This window comes from Apteryx rowi, unplaced genomic scaffold (genome assembly GCF_003343035.1).
Source record: "Apteryx rowi isolate R43461 unplaced genomic scaffold, aptRow1 scaffold_14, whole genome shotgun sequence".
Taxonomy (NCBI): Eukaryota; Metazoa; Chordata; class Aves; order Apterygiformes; family Apterygidae; genus Apteryx; species Apteryx rowi.
This window is the reverse complement of record NW_020447641.1, coordinates 4,802,517-4,815,484: the sequence shown is the minus strand read 5'-3', so window position 1 is coordinate 4,815,484 and position 12,968 is coordinate 4,802,517. Positions and strand designations below refer to the sequence as shown.

Genomic DNA, 12,968 nt, shown 5'->3' with positions numbered 1-12,968 from the left:
CCATTATGATACATGGCTTTCAATTGTGGGTGAACAACACGTTGACCACAGGTCAAAATGCAAAGGTAAAATAAAGCACTTAGTATTTAATCTATTTAACATTGCAATGCAGTTAGAACAGTGCCAGAATCTGCAAACTAGATTTTCTTGAAATAATTCTTGTTTTTCAGAAAGTCAGGAATACAGACAAACCTCAAGCATAGTTTTAAGTGACTTTAAAACATGTCAACTGTTTATCAAGAGTTAAATGCTGAGGACCCTCACCTATCAACTGGAATTGCTAACACACTCTCAAGGGCAGAATCTGGCTCTCAGTTGGAAGTGATCAGTAAAAACACAGAAAACTAAAAGCATATTAATTAATGTTGTTCCATGCTTCAAGCAAGTACATAAGGGATGCTTCAACATAGCAAGGAAAAATGCATGTACATCAAAAGCAGAATAAAATTGTATGTTAAGTTACTGCCAGAAGATTGTTGCAACTTGTCTACTGTATTTTAAGATTAAACAAAAGTTTTTCATTTCAGCTTACACAATCAGTGCAGGTCAACTTGTTGTTCATACTTAATCCTTGGTGAGCACCTGGCTCATTTCTATTTAATTAAAACTGTTTTAAAAGATACTTAAATTGCAAGAGCAACTTACAGTCTAACAGAAAGTGATAACTGCTAAACAAATAGTAAATACATACATACATATATACATATGTGTGTGTGAATATACACACGCACACACACTATATATATACGTATAAAATTGCCTTCTATTCTTAAAAGCATGGAACCAGCTAGAGAACTGATCAGAATTATGATCTAATGGAGGGAGAAAATACATTATGAAGCAAATCTGAGCATTAATTGATTGCAATTATTTTCCTAGCAATGTACTCTTCATTATACAGCCTTCATAAATATTGTAGAAATTAATTACAGGTCTCTGAGTTTAGGTGTTCTCATAAAACTAATAATAAAAGGACACATAAGAAATACAAAGCTACATTACTTTACAGTGTCTAACATCACAAGCTTTATTACATGTCTTTTTATGACCTCAAGCAGTTTTTAACACCTGTCATGACAGGTCAGATTCCTGCCATAAGGAACTGCACTAAAACAAATTATGGTTGCTTTTGTTTTTTCCTAACACATCTATCAAATTGTTCAAACTAAATATGAGTTGAAGGCATTTTGCAACTGCACAGATCTGTCAAATCTATTTAAATGGCCTACATTACACAAGTTTGAAGGGTTTTATTTGAGCTCCCTGATCTAGTGTTTTTTTCTTCGGTTTTAAATATCACATCCATAAATCTACTGAAAATGTTTCTATTATATAAATCAAGTGATCATGTCTGAAATACTGGCACGTTTATATACGCAAGGTCAGACACGGGCAAAAAAAAAGAATAATTTATGGAGAACGACTCAGTCTATTTTTTTTGTATTTAATTAAGGTAAAATGTTACAGCAATTAAATGTTTATTCTCATTTAAATACCAGTTTATCAAAGAGGCTGGGCTGATTTACAAGAACTCTTTTGGGAAGCACAGACTACTTGCATGGATAAGAATTTCCAGGTCATAAGTCCGCACACAGGCATTCTTTTTTTCTCTATTTTTCCCATAATTTTTTTTGAGCTATCTTGTTTTGCTCTTGAGTTCAGTTTGATTGGTTACATTTAATTTAAAACTGTTTATAGTTACAGTCTCCATTTGTAAACCAATGAAGGCCAGTTGCTTCTATTATAGGAAACAGTTCTATGGCTTCCAAAAAGTGATTAAGAAGTTCACATATTCAGCATGGATAAATTAACTCACCTTTGGACCTGGCAATCCTGGCAAACCTGGATTACCATGTGGTCCTGGAATACCCTACAAGAAAAAAAAAAGCAAAAAGAGTGGGATTATTCAGTGCTCCACCAAACGACTGTGAACAGTTTGCAGAGAACCATTTTACAGTATCATTTTTGCTCTTAGAACCATCAGTTGGGATTTTCTAAGGATTATTTAAAAAAAAAAAAAAAAAAAAGGCACTTATTCCTAAAGTGAAGCTAAGCACTTTCCTTTCCTTTAAAAATTTCAGTTTTTATTGTCTTCCCAAGTAATTTCTAACAGATATTTGGTAGGCAGTCACTGCAGCATCATTCTCCAGCTACAAAATATCGAAGCATGGGAATGAAATAGAAAAGTTCTGAACCTCACATGCTGAGGTACCCAGTTACACACTGCAAAAGGAAGGAATGGGATCAGCTCTCACTGCCTTCAAAGACAATTCAAAGCAAAGTATTCCACCTCCTCTAAACAAATCATTGCTGATGAAAAGGGGTAGAAAATGGGCTTGGTGCTAATACTGTTTGACTACAACAATTTCGGGACTGTTACAGAAACTAAGAGGAACAGAATGGGACATCAGGACCACCTATATCTCATTAAAACACTATCCAGGATGGGCATCTGTTCCTGCAGCATGCTGCATAACCCGTAGTCCTTGAGAAACTGGACATAGGGAAAATATTCATCCCAAAGGCTGTCAAAGCAGCTATTTATTTTCCAAACACTGAAGGACCAAATTGGTGAAATCTTATCCCTGGTAGCAAAGCTTTTGTTGAATTCACCAAGGCCAAAGTTTTACCCAAACAATTCATCCAAACACCAAAATCTGTTTYAACTCTCTCAAATTCAGAGGTTTTACAATGGATAAACTCAGTGTTTATTTTTCCATCATATGACTCTGAATTTACCRCTTATACCTTGCAGTAACACTGAAAGCTAGACCTCTTAAGTGCTTCCTCTCACTAATGATAATGTTGACATAACTYCATAGAAATGCTGATGCCAAATGCTGTTTGAGAGATTAGTTTGCCCGTAGGCAACTTTGGAGGCTCTCAGGGATTTAGGAGAACGGAACAAGCAGAAAGCGCCAATGTAGCTACGGTGCCTACGGGGCTCCAACGACTAGGAAGTCGGGGCATAAACGAAGAAGTGCTGCAACGCAGAGGGGCAACGGCATCCTGGAGGAACAGGAGGCATCAGGGGAATTTGATCTTGTTGCTGATTAAGCACTGCACAAAGCTGGTCAAAAAATAAAAGTGACCAAAACAGGACTAGAATACAGGGTTACCAATCGAATTGCAGGGATCAAAATCAGCTTTTAATGGAAATCTGTAATCATCATTCAGGCATTGGTACAGCCTCCATAACATCCAGCCTGTGTCAGGATCAGATCTGGACCCGAGGGGCCCTGGAGCAGGCCCAGGCAATGCGGCTCTGCCACTTCCCTTTGACACCGCGAGACACATTTCAAGATCCCAAACGGCAGCTCATGTGGCAGAAGACAGAAGTCACAGGGCAGACTGATAGTTGTGGAAATTAACTTTGTACCAACACATGGGCAGCCTCATCTAAACCAAAGACAGGTTCCCATTTATGAGGATTTCCTTGGTGTGGGGGATCCTGCCCTCGATGCAGAAACAGAGGCAGTGGGGTGCAGCAGCACACAAAGCCGAAGCAATTGAAGGAGCTGTCAGCTCCAATATAGGAGGGTGATTTGAAAGAAGGACCCAGGAAATGAAGTCAGGAAGATACGAATTTGAAGGAATTGTCTCTTCATTTTATACTTTTAAATGTTTCTCAGCCACTCCCCTTACCTCCAACTGCCCTACACCACCCGTGCAGTATTCTGCCCCTCTGACCTGTGCACTTTCCTACCCAGCCACTCCAGGTTTCAAAAGCCAGCAAAGTGCAGGGCGCTCAGGATTGGTTTCAACACGCTCTTGAGCGACAGCCTGTTTAAACGTCCCTTCAATGGCTGACTCAAAACTCCCACGCATCTGCCGAGCCTTCGTACAAACTCCTCTCTCCCTCCCGCTCCCCATTTGGCTAGACAAGCGCGCTCCAGCCACAGCCACCACCGCACCCCCAGCTCCCTCGGCCCCAAATCTTCCACTCGACAAACTCTCCCCTGCTCTCTCAGGCTGCCCCTCGCATCCCCAACACAGACCCCTGCCAAGCAGTTTTAGACACAGGGCTGTGCAAACGCGGATTTACCAGAGAGGATTTGCCCCCTCTCGCCACGCCAATTAGCCCTTGCAGCGACGGCAGCTTCTCGGGTGCTCGTGGTGGCCGGGGCACGGGTCCCTGGCACGGGCAAGGCCCCTGCCTCTGCTCACACCAGCCACACGCATGCACACATGTTCACACCATATAAAGCAATGAGTGTTTGCTATAATATCTCTTTTCTGGAGCATGCTACACAGGCAGGTATCACTCCTTTTATCAAGCTGCTGCAATACAAGAGACTAAAACCAACTATTGGGGGATTATTTTTTCCTGTACAGCAGCAGTTAATTCTGTTTCCACCGCCTGTGCATCTGTGGCAGGCATTGCTCACTCCCCCTCACTCCAAAAACAGATGAACGTGACCTCTGTTTGCTGAGTGGCAGATGCAAGCAGCATGCAAAAACTAAAAATTAATATTACAGACAGCAAGAGCTAGGTGCAAATGTAACTGTACCCTGTGCACACACCCATGCAGAATTAACTCTGCTGGATGCTTACAGCAGAAGAAAAGGCTTCTTACCTTGCCTTACTTTAACCTATCTGCCAAAATTTAAGAATCATACACTTTCATAATCAACAAGCATATGAATACAGTTGAGAAAAACAAAACGATGCAGACTCCGGTTTGATTATCAGCGATGTGCCTAGAGCTATACAAGGAACGTAACTGTTTTACTCACCCGAGGACCTCTCTTTCCTGATGGACCAGGTAAACCTGGAGGACCTGGAGGACCCTGGTGATACAAAATCAAAACAGTTGAGGCTGACACCAATACAAGTATAGTACCACAAGTCTAAATCAGAGCAGCTGATGACTTTTTATGCAAACCTTCTCAGCTTGAAAACCAATTCCCAAACTACAAGCATGTGTGTTTTTAATCTGACTGCAAATCAGAGATTTATGTTAAGAAAGTATTTTAATGAGGAATTGGAGCCAACAATTTAGATAGTAACTTTTGCTTAAGCATGTTCACGTTATGGGAAGAGCAGCTCAGTTCAAGGACTAGAAACAAGTAAGTGTAGTGTATTTCAAAACAGAGAATAGAGACTAATTCAGCCTTTTTAATTAGTATGCTGGCATGCCAAATGCACATTTTAGAAAATTCAGAGAAATAACTGTAAAAATTGAGATACCACCTCATTGAAAAGACAGACATGAAGTAGAAGAAACATAATAAACATGGACAAATGGTTGTTCAGTTTCCTAATTATGAACTTCTGATAATAACTGGTAGCATGTTCATCCTTGGTTTCACTTGTATATAATGTATATTACCCTCTCTAAAATGTATTTTTTTAATGAATGCACTCCTATATATGCTACTATATATCCAGATGTAGCCTTTGCAAACACATTAGATTATTAGTCATTGTAAGAATATTAGATAGCATACCACCCTCCAGATATCTAGTCATTTTGATCATAGAAACCTTTCCTTTTCTGTTACATGGTTGTTGCTCATTTTCAAAACCACAGGATCTACCTCATCCCACTCAAATAAGCGTGAGAGCTCTAAACTAAAATCTGCACTAACTTAAACTCCATCCATCACACTGGAGTTCTAAGGATGCGTGGGCTGCACTTCGGCTATTCTTAAGGGTGAATTCAGCTCCCACCCAAATGCCAGCACAACGAGTCCCAGCTGTAACAGAAGCAAAATATTCCCTCTGCTAGAGAGGGTGAACATCAAGAAAATCAAACCTCACGAAGGAAATCAGTCAATGTTAGCAGGGAAGGACTCAGCATGCTCTTTCACCCAGGCTTCCCTGCACTCCCCCCCTGCTCTGCAAATACTGCAATCTCTCAGCTGAGGCACTAGGCAAAATACTTTGAATATTGCACTCGTCACTCAACTGACTTGCTCGTCACTGAACAATAAAAGCTAGCAGAAGTAACAGGGAAATTAGAAGGGCAACTATGGTGGCTAAAATGGTGAACAAATGGGCTTTGCAGAAAAGAGTCACTGAGGTAGAGAGAGAGAAAATCTCTAACACCCCTTGGAGCTGTATTAAGATGACAGCTGTATTTTAAAAAACCTAAAGGTTTAGAGAGGTGATATTGCTATTTACTAGGAAAGATAACATCACTGGCAAAGAGGACAGTGCTAATTAGGGACATTATGCAATGCCAGGCCAATCACCTTCACTTGGCCAGAATACAGACAACTTTGGACAATTCTGGGGAAAAAATTGTTCTTATGGGGGGGGGGATATTTTCTCCTCCAAATAATTGTAATAATCTTAGGAGTCTAATGCTTTTTACTGGACAAAATTATGCTAGATGAAGTCTTCCATGGTCAAGGACAGGACAGCATTTCAATATTCCAGACTCAATGAAGACCCCTCTGCACTCACTCAAGGAAAGTCTGTCAGAGCCACGCTGATATTTCCACATAGCCGCAGCTCTATTAATTAAATTGTTTAAGAGAACAGCGTGAGTTTTTCATTGGAAAAGGAAAGCTGCATTAAAAAGCATCCAGCTGACATCTGGAACCTCACTGAGTGCAGCAGAACCATCAGAATGAGAAAACTTCTGGAGCGAGCCCAGGCAACTCATGTGGACTTTCCTGGAAGGCAAATGATAATCTATTTTTTCTGGGCTGGTAATTATGCAGCTCTCGGTGAAACTTGCTTAAAGCACAAGATAACTGTATAGGCTACTCAGTAAAGATCCTTTATACTGTCTCCATGCCATTTCACCTGTAATCGCTAGGTCATTAAGAGCAGAAGCCTTGACTCTCTGAAATGCTGAGCACTCGTTATTGTCCCCAGACTGCTTGCCTGAAAGAGTTCAAGTGGCCCCCAAAGTGAAAATGATGACTTATATAGCCTAGAAGACATTTTGTGAGTTACACGGATAGCTGTTTCCCTGAAGGTACTGTCATTGCCATCATGCCTGTACAAAGAGAGCTATGGGGTGGACCACGACGGTGCAGAAGGACAGCTCTTTCTGCTGCAGTCACACTCTGCATCTGCATTTGAGATACTAAGCAGTAATGAGAGTTTTGCATTGTAAAGTAATCACGACAATGGAGCAAGGCCCACAGGATGCTGGATCCTGCTCAATCCAAGTTTAATCCTAATTGCAGGGCAACTGCCTGTTTATAGTTGGGAATATTTGTATGTGCACACATAGTGTGTTAAGTCATGCTGAAATACACACCATATCTCTCTCTCTCCGTGTAATTTAGAGGATGCAAATCTCTTACAGCCCCGGATAACAAGTGCTGGTCTTTGGATCAAACTGTAACATACTATACTTTCAGCTAAGGAGGTTGCTTGTTCACCCTGATTGTATAAGTACTCACTAGCAACCTCATATTTCTTCTACAGTAAAAAGACTTCAACGTATATTTCATATCTAATAATAAAAAATTTAGCAGACATAGACATGGAAAGCTCTTGACCTGGCATTCATGTCAGGAGAGTTCCAAGAAAATGCAACTGAAAAGGCACAGAGAGCTCCCCCCTAGTCACTGCTGAAGTAATGCTTTCCAATCTATCCTCTCAAATTTTAAGTGAAGAGATACACTTTGTCTGGAAAATTACCCTGGGGCTACAAAGATATTACATTAAAGGTAAAAAAAAAATTTAATGGAGTTGTTGCAGAAAGTGTACATTCTTTTGCAAGTTGTGCTACAAAGTTCTTCTCTATCCCTATTTCAGACATTCACTGCATTTCCTTAAAAAGATACTAATAGCCAAAACCACCTTTTTCCTAATAGAAATTTTAATATGTGTTTATTTACATCCCTGACCTTCGTTGCTGACTTGTTGAATGAGGACAGCTTGAATATTTTTGCCAATGTAGCTTTTTTTTTTTTTAAATAGCATCTGCTTCCTTTGCAAATAAACACTTTGTAACTACATTAATTCATGAGTAATTATTTCTCTGATCTAAAAACACAAAAAGAACTAAATCTAGTAGAGGAAAAACTTTTTTTTCCCCCATGTGGTGGGAAGACACAGTCCATTCTCACAACCAAACCAACTATCAGCAACCCCTAAAAGCAGCAGTAAGAGAGCGTCTTGAACTCTGTCGCCAGAGATGAATAATGCTTTCCCAAAGTGTTCTAAAACAAAGTGAACTGCTGTAGATAAAAGTCTCTCAAACAGTTAATTTCATGGTCTCTCTAGACTTGGATTCTCCTTCAGTCTTCATCCTACATTTTTCCTCTAGTAGAAAGACCACTTTCTATACAAAAAGCTATTGTCCTCTCTATCTGTGAACGTGGACAAGCCCACAGAAGCTGCCTAACAACATTACTGCTTTGAAAATATCCCATGGAATTGCCTTACTGACCTTATTCTACCCTACAAAGGGTATCCTAATTAACCTTGATTTTTTCCATCCTGACTGTTTTCATACTAGCTGAGAAGCTCCTTACATATATGGTACAGAGAGACCCCTCAGGCATCCCTGTAAACCACACAGAAGTCAGCTTCAGAGAGTGAGTCAATCTGATCTCTCTCAAACCAAGGAATTAGTCATTTGTTTGAACAGCTTTTCCTTCAACTCTTGTAAACAGTAATTAAGCAATCTTTAAGCAATTAAAAGTGTTACTGTATTTTTTGCATTTGACATTTTAACCATCAACAAAAAACAGGGACTATGTATAAATATTGCAGATGCAAATTTTAAACTCGTTGCTTCAATACGATCAGTTTACTCAAGGCAGGCTGTACATGATTTCTTTAAAAAAGGTACTGTCCTTAAAAATTGTGAACATTTCATTTAGCCCATGAGGGGAGATGCTCAGGTTCGAAACAATCATGGCTTGATCCTGAAACATAAAAGTAGATGCTACACTTCCAGTAATTCTCACTGCCTTTCTGGTGGTCCCCAATGAATGCACTGATGAATTTTCACAGACATTTTCTAGTATATCGAGCTCTTCTATGGATACATGTGTTTTGAACCTGCACCACCAAAGGTGATAGGAAGCATTTAATTTCCCTAACACAAGCCCCTAAGGTTTCAGAGGCACAGCAGTCAATTCTGCATTCAGCAGTTAAAACTGCTGCGCTCACTGCAGATGCTGATCCTGAGCTGCTCAGTACCCAGATCATGGTCACTGAAGTTCCTCTTGCAAAACAACCGTGAAGTTTCTTTCTCTAAAAGAAGCAATCAAATCCACCACAACCACTTTTTTAAAGGAAGAAATTAAAGAAAGAGATGAGTTTAATATAAATCTATCAAATACCTAAGGCAGGCAGTCCTTCAGCAAAACAAAACATGTTATCCTTCCAGCACATAATCACAAAGTACCTGAAATACAGCCGGGGAAGTAACTTCCGGAAGCATCAGGCTCCAAATCTCTTCTAAAGAAAACTCCACCAAAGGAAATTCCGCTCCTAATATCGCTAGCTCTATGACATAAATATCACTATGGTGAGCCATCTTTCCTTTCTGGCCTACCTAAAATTTCCTGCTATAGTCTTGCCTTTCTACAAACATGCAGAACAAATGTCTTTATATTAACTTACTCTTTGCAAAACTATAATGTTTGTCCCTTATCTTCATTATTAAACAGACTGCCTTTGCTCAGAGTTATATTTTCTAAAACTACCACTGTTACCGCAACCTTCTGGAATCCTTCCAGTTTGCCTAAGTTTTCTTAAAGCACAGCAGCCAAAATCCAAACCACAGCCTCAGCCTACCCAGACCTGTAGAAAAGCAGTCCATCTCTGACGCTCAGTATTCCCATTAAGATATCGAGCATTACAGTGATGAGATGGACTCATTCTGCAGTGTGCTGTAACATCACTCAACACCTCTCTCTGACCACCTAACCGCTTGCACCCCCAGCTTCTGTTTGTACTTTTGATTTGTGCACTATTGCACTACATTTCAACCTGTCAGTTTTAACCTTCTGGAATTCTGATGCTGTCACTCAAAATTTTTACAGCTACTCCCAGCATGCTTTTTCCATTTTTTTTTTAAAGCATAATACTCTATACACTTTATAAATTTAGTTATTCAGCAACTAGCACACTACTGAACATGAAAGTCCAGCTGCTTTTTCCTCTTGCTTCATTTGCATTTCATTTGAAATGGTTAAAAAAAAAAAACCCAAAACAAAAAACACTTCTCTTTCCAAATGCCCTAGAGCAAACAGTCACTTTTATATGATAAATCTTTTTTTTTTTTCCTCTCTCTCTATGTCTCCCTTCTCTAACTAGAATGTCTACAACAGCCAAAGCAATATCATCAACATCAGAGGAACATATATGGCTTTAGGTTATGGATTAAAGCTTTCCAGGTTTTCTGTGCAGATTATGTGCAAACTGCATCTGTTTCAGATGAATTAAGAAATGCTTAAGAACAGAGATGACTTTATTTCTGTTAAGTTTTTATCTAAGCTGGCAGATATTGAGATAAAAATTTCTCAGCCTGAGCAGGGAAGTGTGAGGGTTTTTTGCAGAATTAAAGCGCATGGAAGTGATTAACTGCCTGATATATCACCTGTGGCTAGGGAGAGCCTCAGCAAGCAGCTTAACTCATCTCAGAAATAAGCTACAAGTGAAATCCTCAATGACACTACCCTTGCTGATGCGGCTGGGTTTTAGCACCACATTTAGGGTCTTTAAACTCCTTCCCTCTTTAAGGGGTTCTCATCCTCTCTTTGCTGTGGTAACAGTAGCCCATGCAAGACTTGGCCATCTTCTCCTTAACGTCAGGCATGCGTTTCTAACTCCTCCCGGCCATATCTCCAGACAACTCATCCTTACCAACTAGACACCCTAAGGGACTCCACGTCTCGGTTTTCTACTGCTTCTCCTCCTGGCTGAGTGTCTTCATGATCCACAAAGCTTTTCCAACAGAGAAAACTCATTTTTCAGGGGAAGCCAAATCCTGCACAGATGGGCTCACGGATGCAGTCACCTGCCAGCAAGTAACCTAACACAACTCTTATTAACCCTCCTTCTGTCAGTGTGGGGCTATATATCATGTTACAGCAAACAGTTTTAGGGCTGTGCAGTGAAGAATATCATCTTGAAAATTAAACAGTTTAAAAATACACAACAGGTATTTCTTCTTCTATGTTTATACAGCACCACCATCTTCTGCAATACAAAAAGGAGTGGCTCATCAGACAAACGGAGCAGCTTTGCCTCTAGGTAGTGGTTCAGGTTGAGAAGACTGCACTATTCCACTTTGAACTTACTTTATGTTTGGAAGGGGATTTTGGTCCTCACAGTTGCTAGAATTTTCATCAGGCATAGTAATTTTGAAGAAATAGGTGCCTTTTCCATATGCTATCCCTAAAGGAAAGGCTGAATTCTGGAGCCCCATAGGGTAGCGAAGGGCAGATTCCACAGCTATGGATCATGCAACACATGGGGCCTAATTACACATGGGAAGAATCAGTGCCGGYAGATGATTAAAAGCTAAAATGAAGCTGAGGAGTTTGAGAACCACAAAGGCTAGTTATTGCCTGTCAACTCCAATAGAAAGAACATTATTTCTGGGCTGAATCTTGAAAGAAGGTTCAAACCAACCACAACATAATGAAAGGAGGAGGAGAAAGGAAAAAAAAAAAGGGGGGGGGGTTTCATGCCTCATCAGGATTTTTTTACTGCAAGAGAACTTTGCAAGTTGCTCACTGTCACTTTTTTAGGCTCCCCACTGATAAGACTTTGTGGGTATTCATGTATTAAAGTGTTACTACATGCAGATGAAACCTGCATTATCAGCCCTCGCTCCATGAGGGTACAAGACTACAAAAGCAAAGCAAGAGCACTCTCTTCATGCCTCAGGCCAATGACAGCAGCACACACTGTGCTGGACAAATTCCACTGGACAAAATTCTTTACAAAAGTCTAGTGTGGAAAAGGCCAAATAGAGACCTTTTCTCTCTTTGGCAATGCAAAGTGTTAGCTTTGCTGGGGCCCAGGGGATGCAACCAGCCCTTTCAGCTGAGCTAGTGCCCAGGAAGGTCTAGATTAGCCTCCCGGCTCTGCTGTTGACCTCCTCTATGACCTTGGGCAAGTTATTAAATCCTGACCCAGAAAAACAGCACAAATGCAACACGTTCACTCCCACAGGACCATGCCTATGCAAGGGCTGCTGCAGTCGCCTTCCTCAAGGAGACGAACTTCTTCTGCGTCCCCAGCCTGCAAGATGGGGACATTACCATTTTCTTTGCCTTTCTTCCCTCTAAGTTCCTGTGTGTTTTGAACTCTCCAGATCAGCCGTCACCTTTGACACTGTACATATAGTGCCCGTGTCTAGCACAATCAGATCTTTGCTTAGGGTTTCTTTGAAATGTAAACAATAAAGAATAATAACAGCACTGTCAGCAGCCACTTCTGTGCCCTGTGAAAGAGAACGGATTTAGTTTTCTTGGCTGTAACGGACTGAAATCAAGAGGTACAATTTTTATACTATCTGCTACAAATCAAAACTTCCCGTTAGTAATTATTCAATGTCCTAAGCCTTAAAAATGAAAATTAGCAACATCTTGATGACAGTTAAGTACTAAGTGATACATCCATATACATACTATCATAGGGGACAAGAAGAAAAAAAAAGGAGGGGGGGAAGATTGGTATCACATTCAGAAAAGATTAAGCAAAAGCTCTCCTGGATTAACTTGAATTATTTTTTAACACATTTTCAACTCCTTAGCATCTGGATCTTCTTTAAAGTAGAAACTGGACTTTTAAATAGGTTTTCAGTTGCTGATGACTAGCCTTAAGAAAAAAAATATTTCAATGTTGGCCAAATATGAGATAAATTTATGCACACATTCAAACACGTATTAGGAGCTACTTTACACATATCAAATTACTTTCCAGTAATAACCACACAAACACACCAAAAAAAAAAAAAAAGAAAGAGAGAGAGAAGAGCAAGTGGAATTATCTACTCCATGCTATGGTTTACAAATTTTAACCAAAAGCTCAA

The 12,968-nt window shown here is 40.1% G+C and overlaps 1 protein-coding gene across 1 annotated transcript in view; it reads right to left on the bottom strand.

The window, feature by feature from the left end:
- COL24A1 (collagen type XXIV alpha 1 chain) overlaps window positions 1-12,968 on the bottom strand; it is a 180,933-nt gene that overhangs the window by 130,958 nt on the left and 37,007 nt on the right. The window contains exons 4-5 of the mRNA XM_026057594.1: window positions 4,738-4,791; window positions 1,817-1,870 (exon numbers count right to left, since the gene is read on the bottom strand). Coding sequence (XP_025913379.1) covers window positions 1,817-1,870; window positions 4,738-4,791 — 108 coding nt within the window. The remainder of the gene's footprint in view (window positions 1-1,816; window positions 1,871-4,737; window positions 4,792-12,968) is intronic.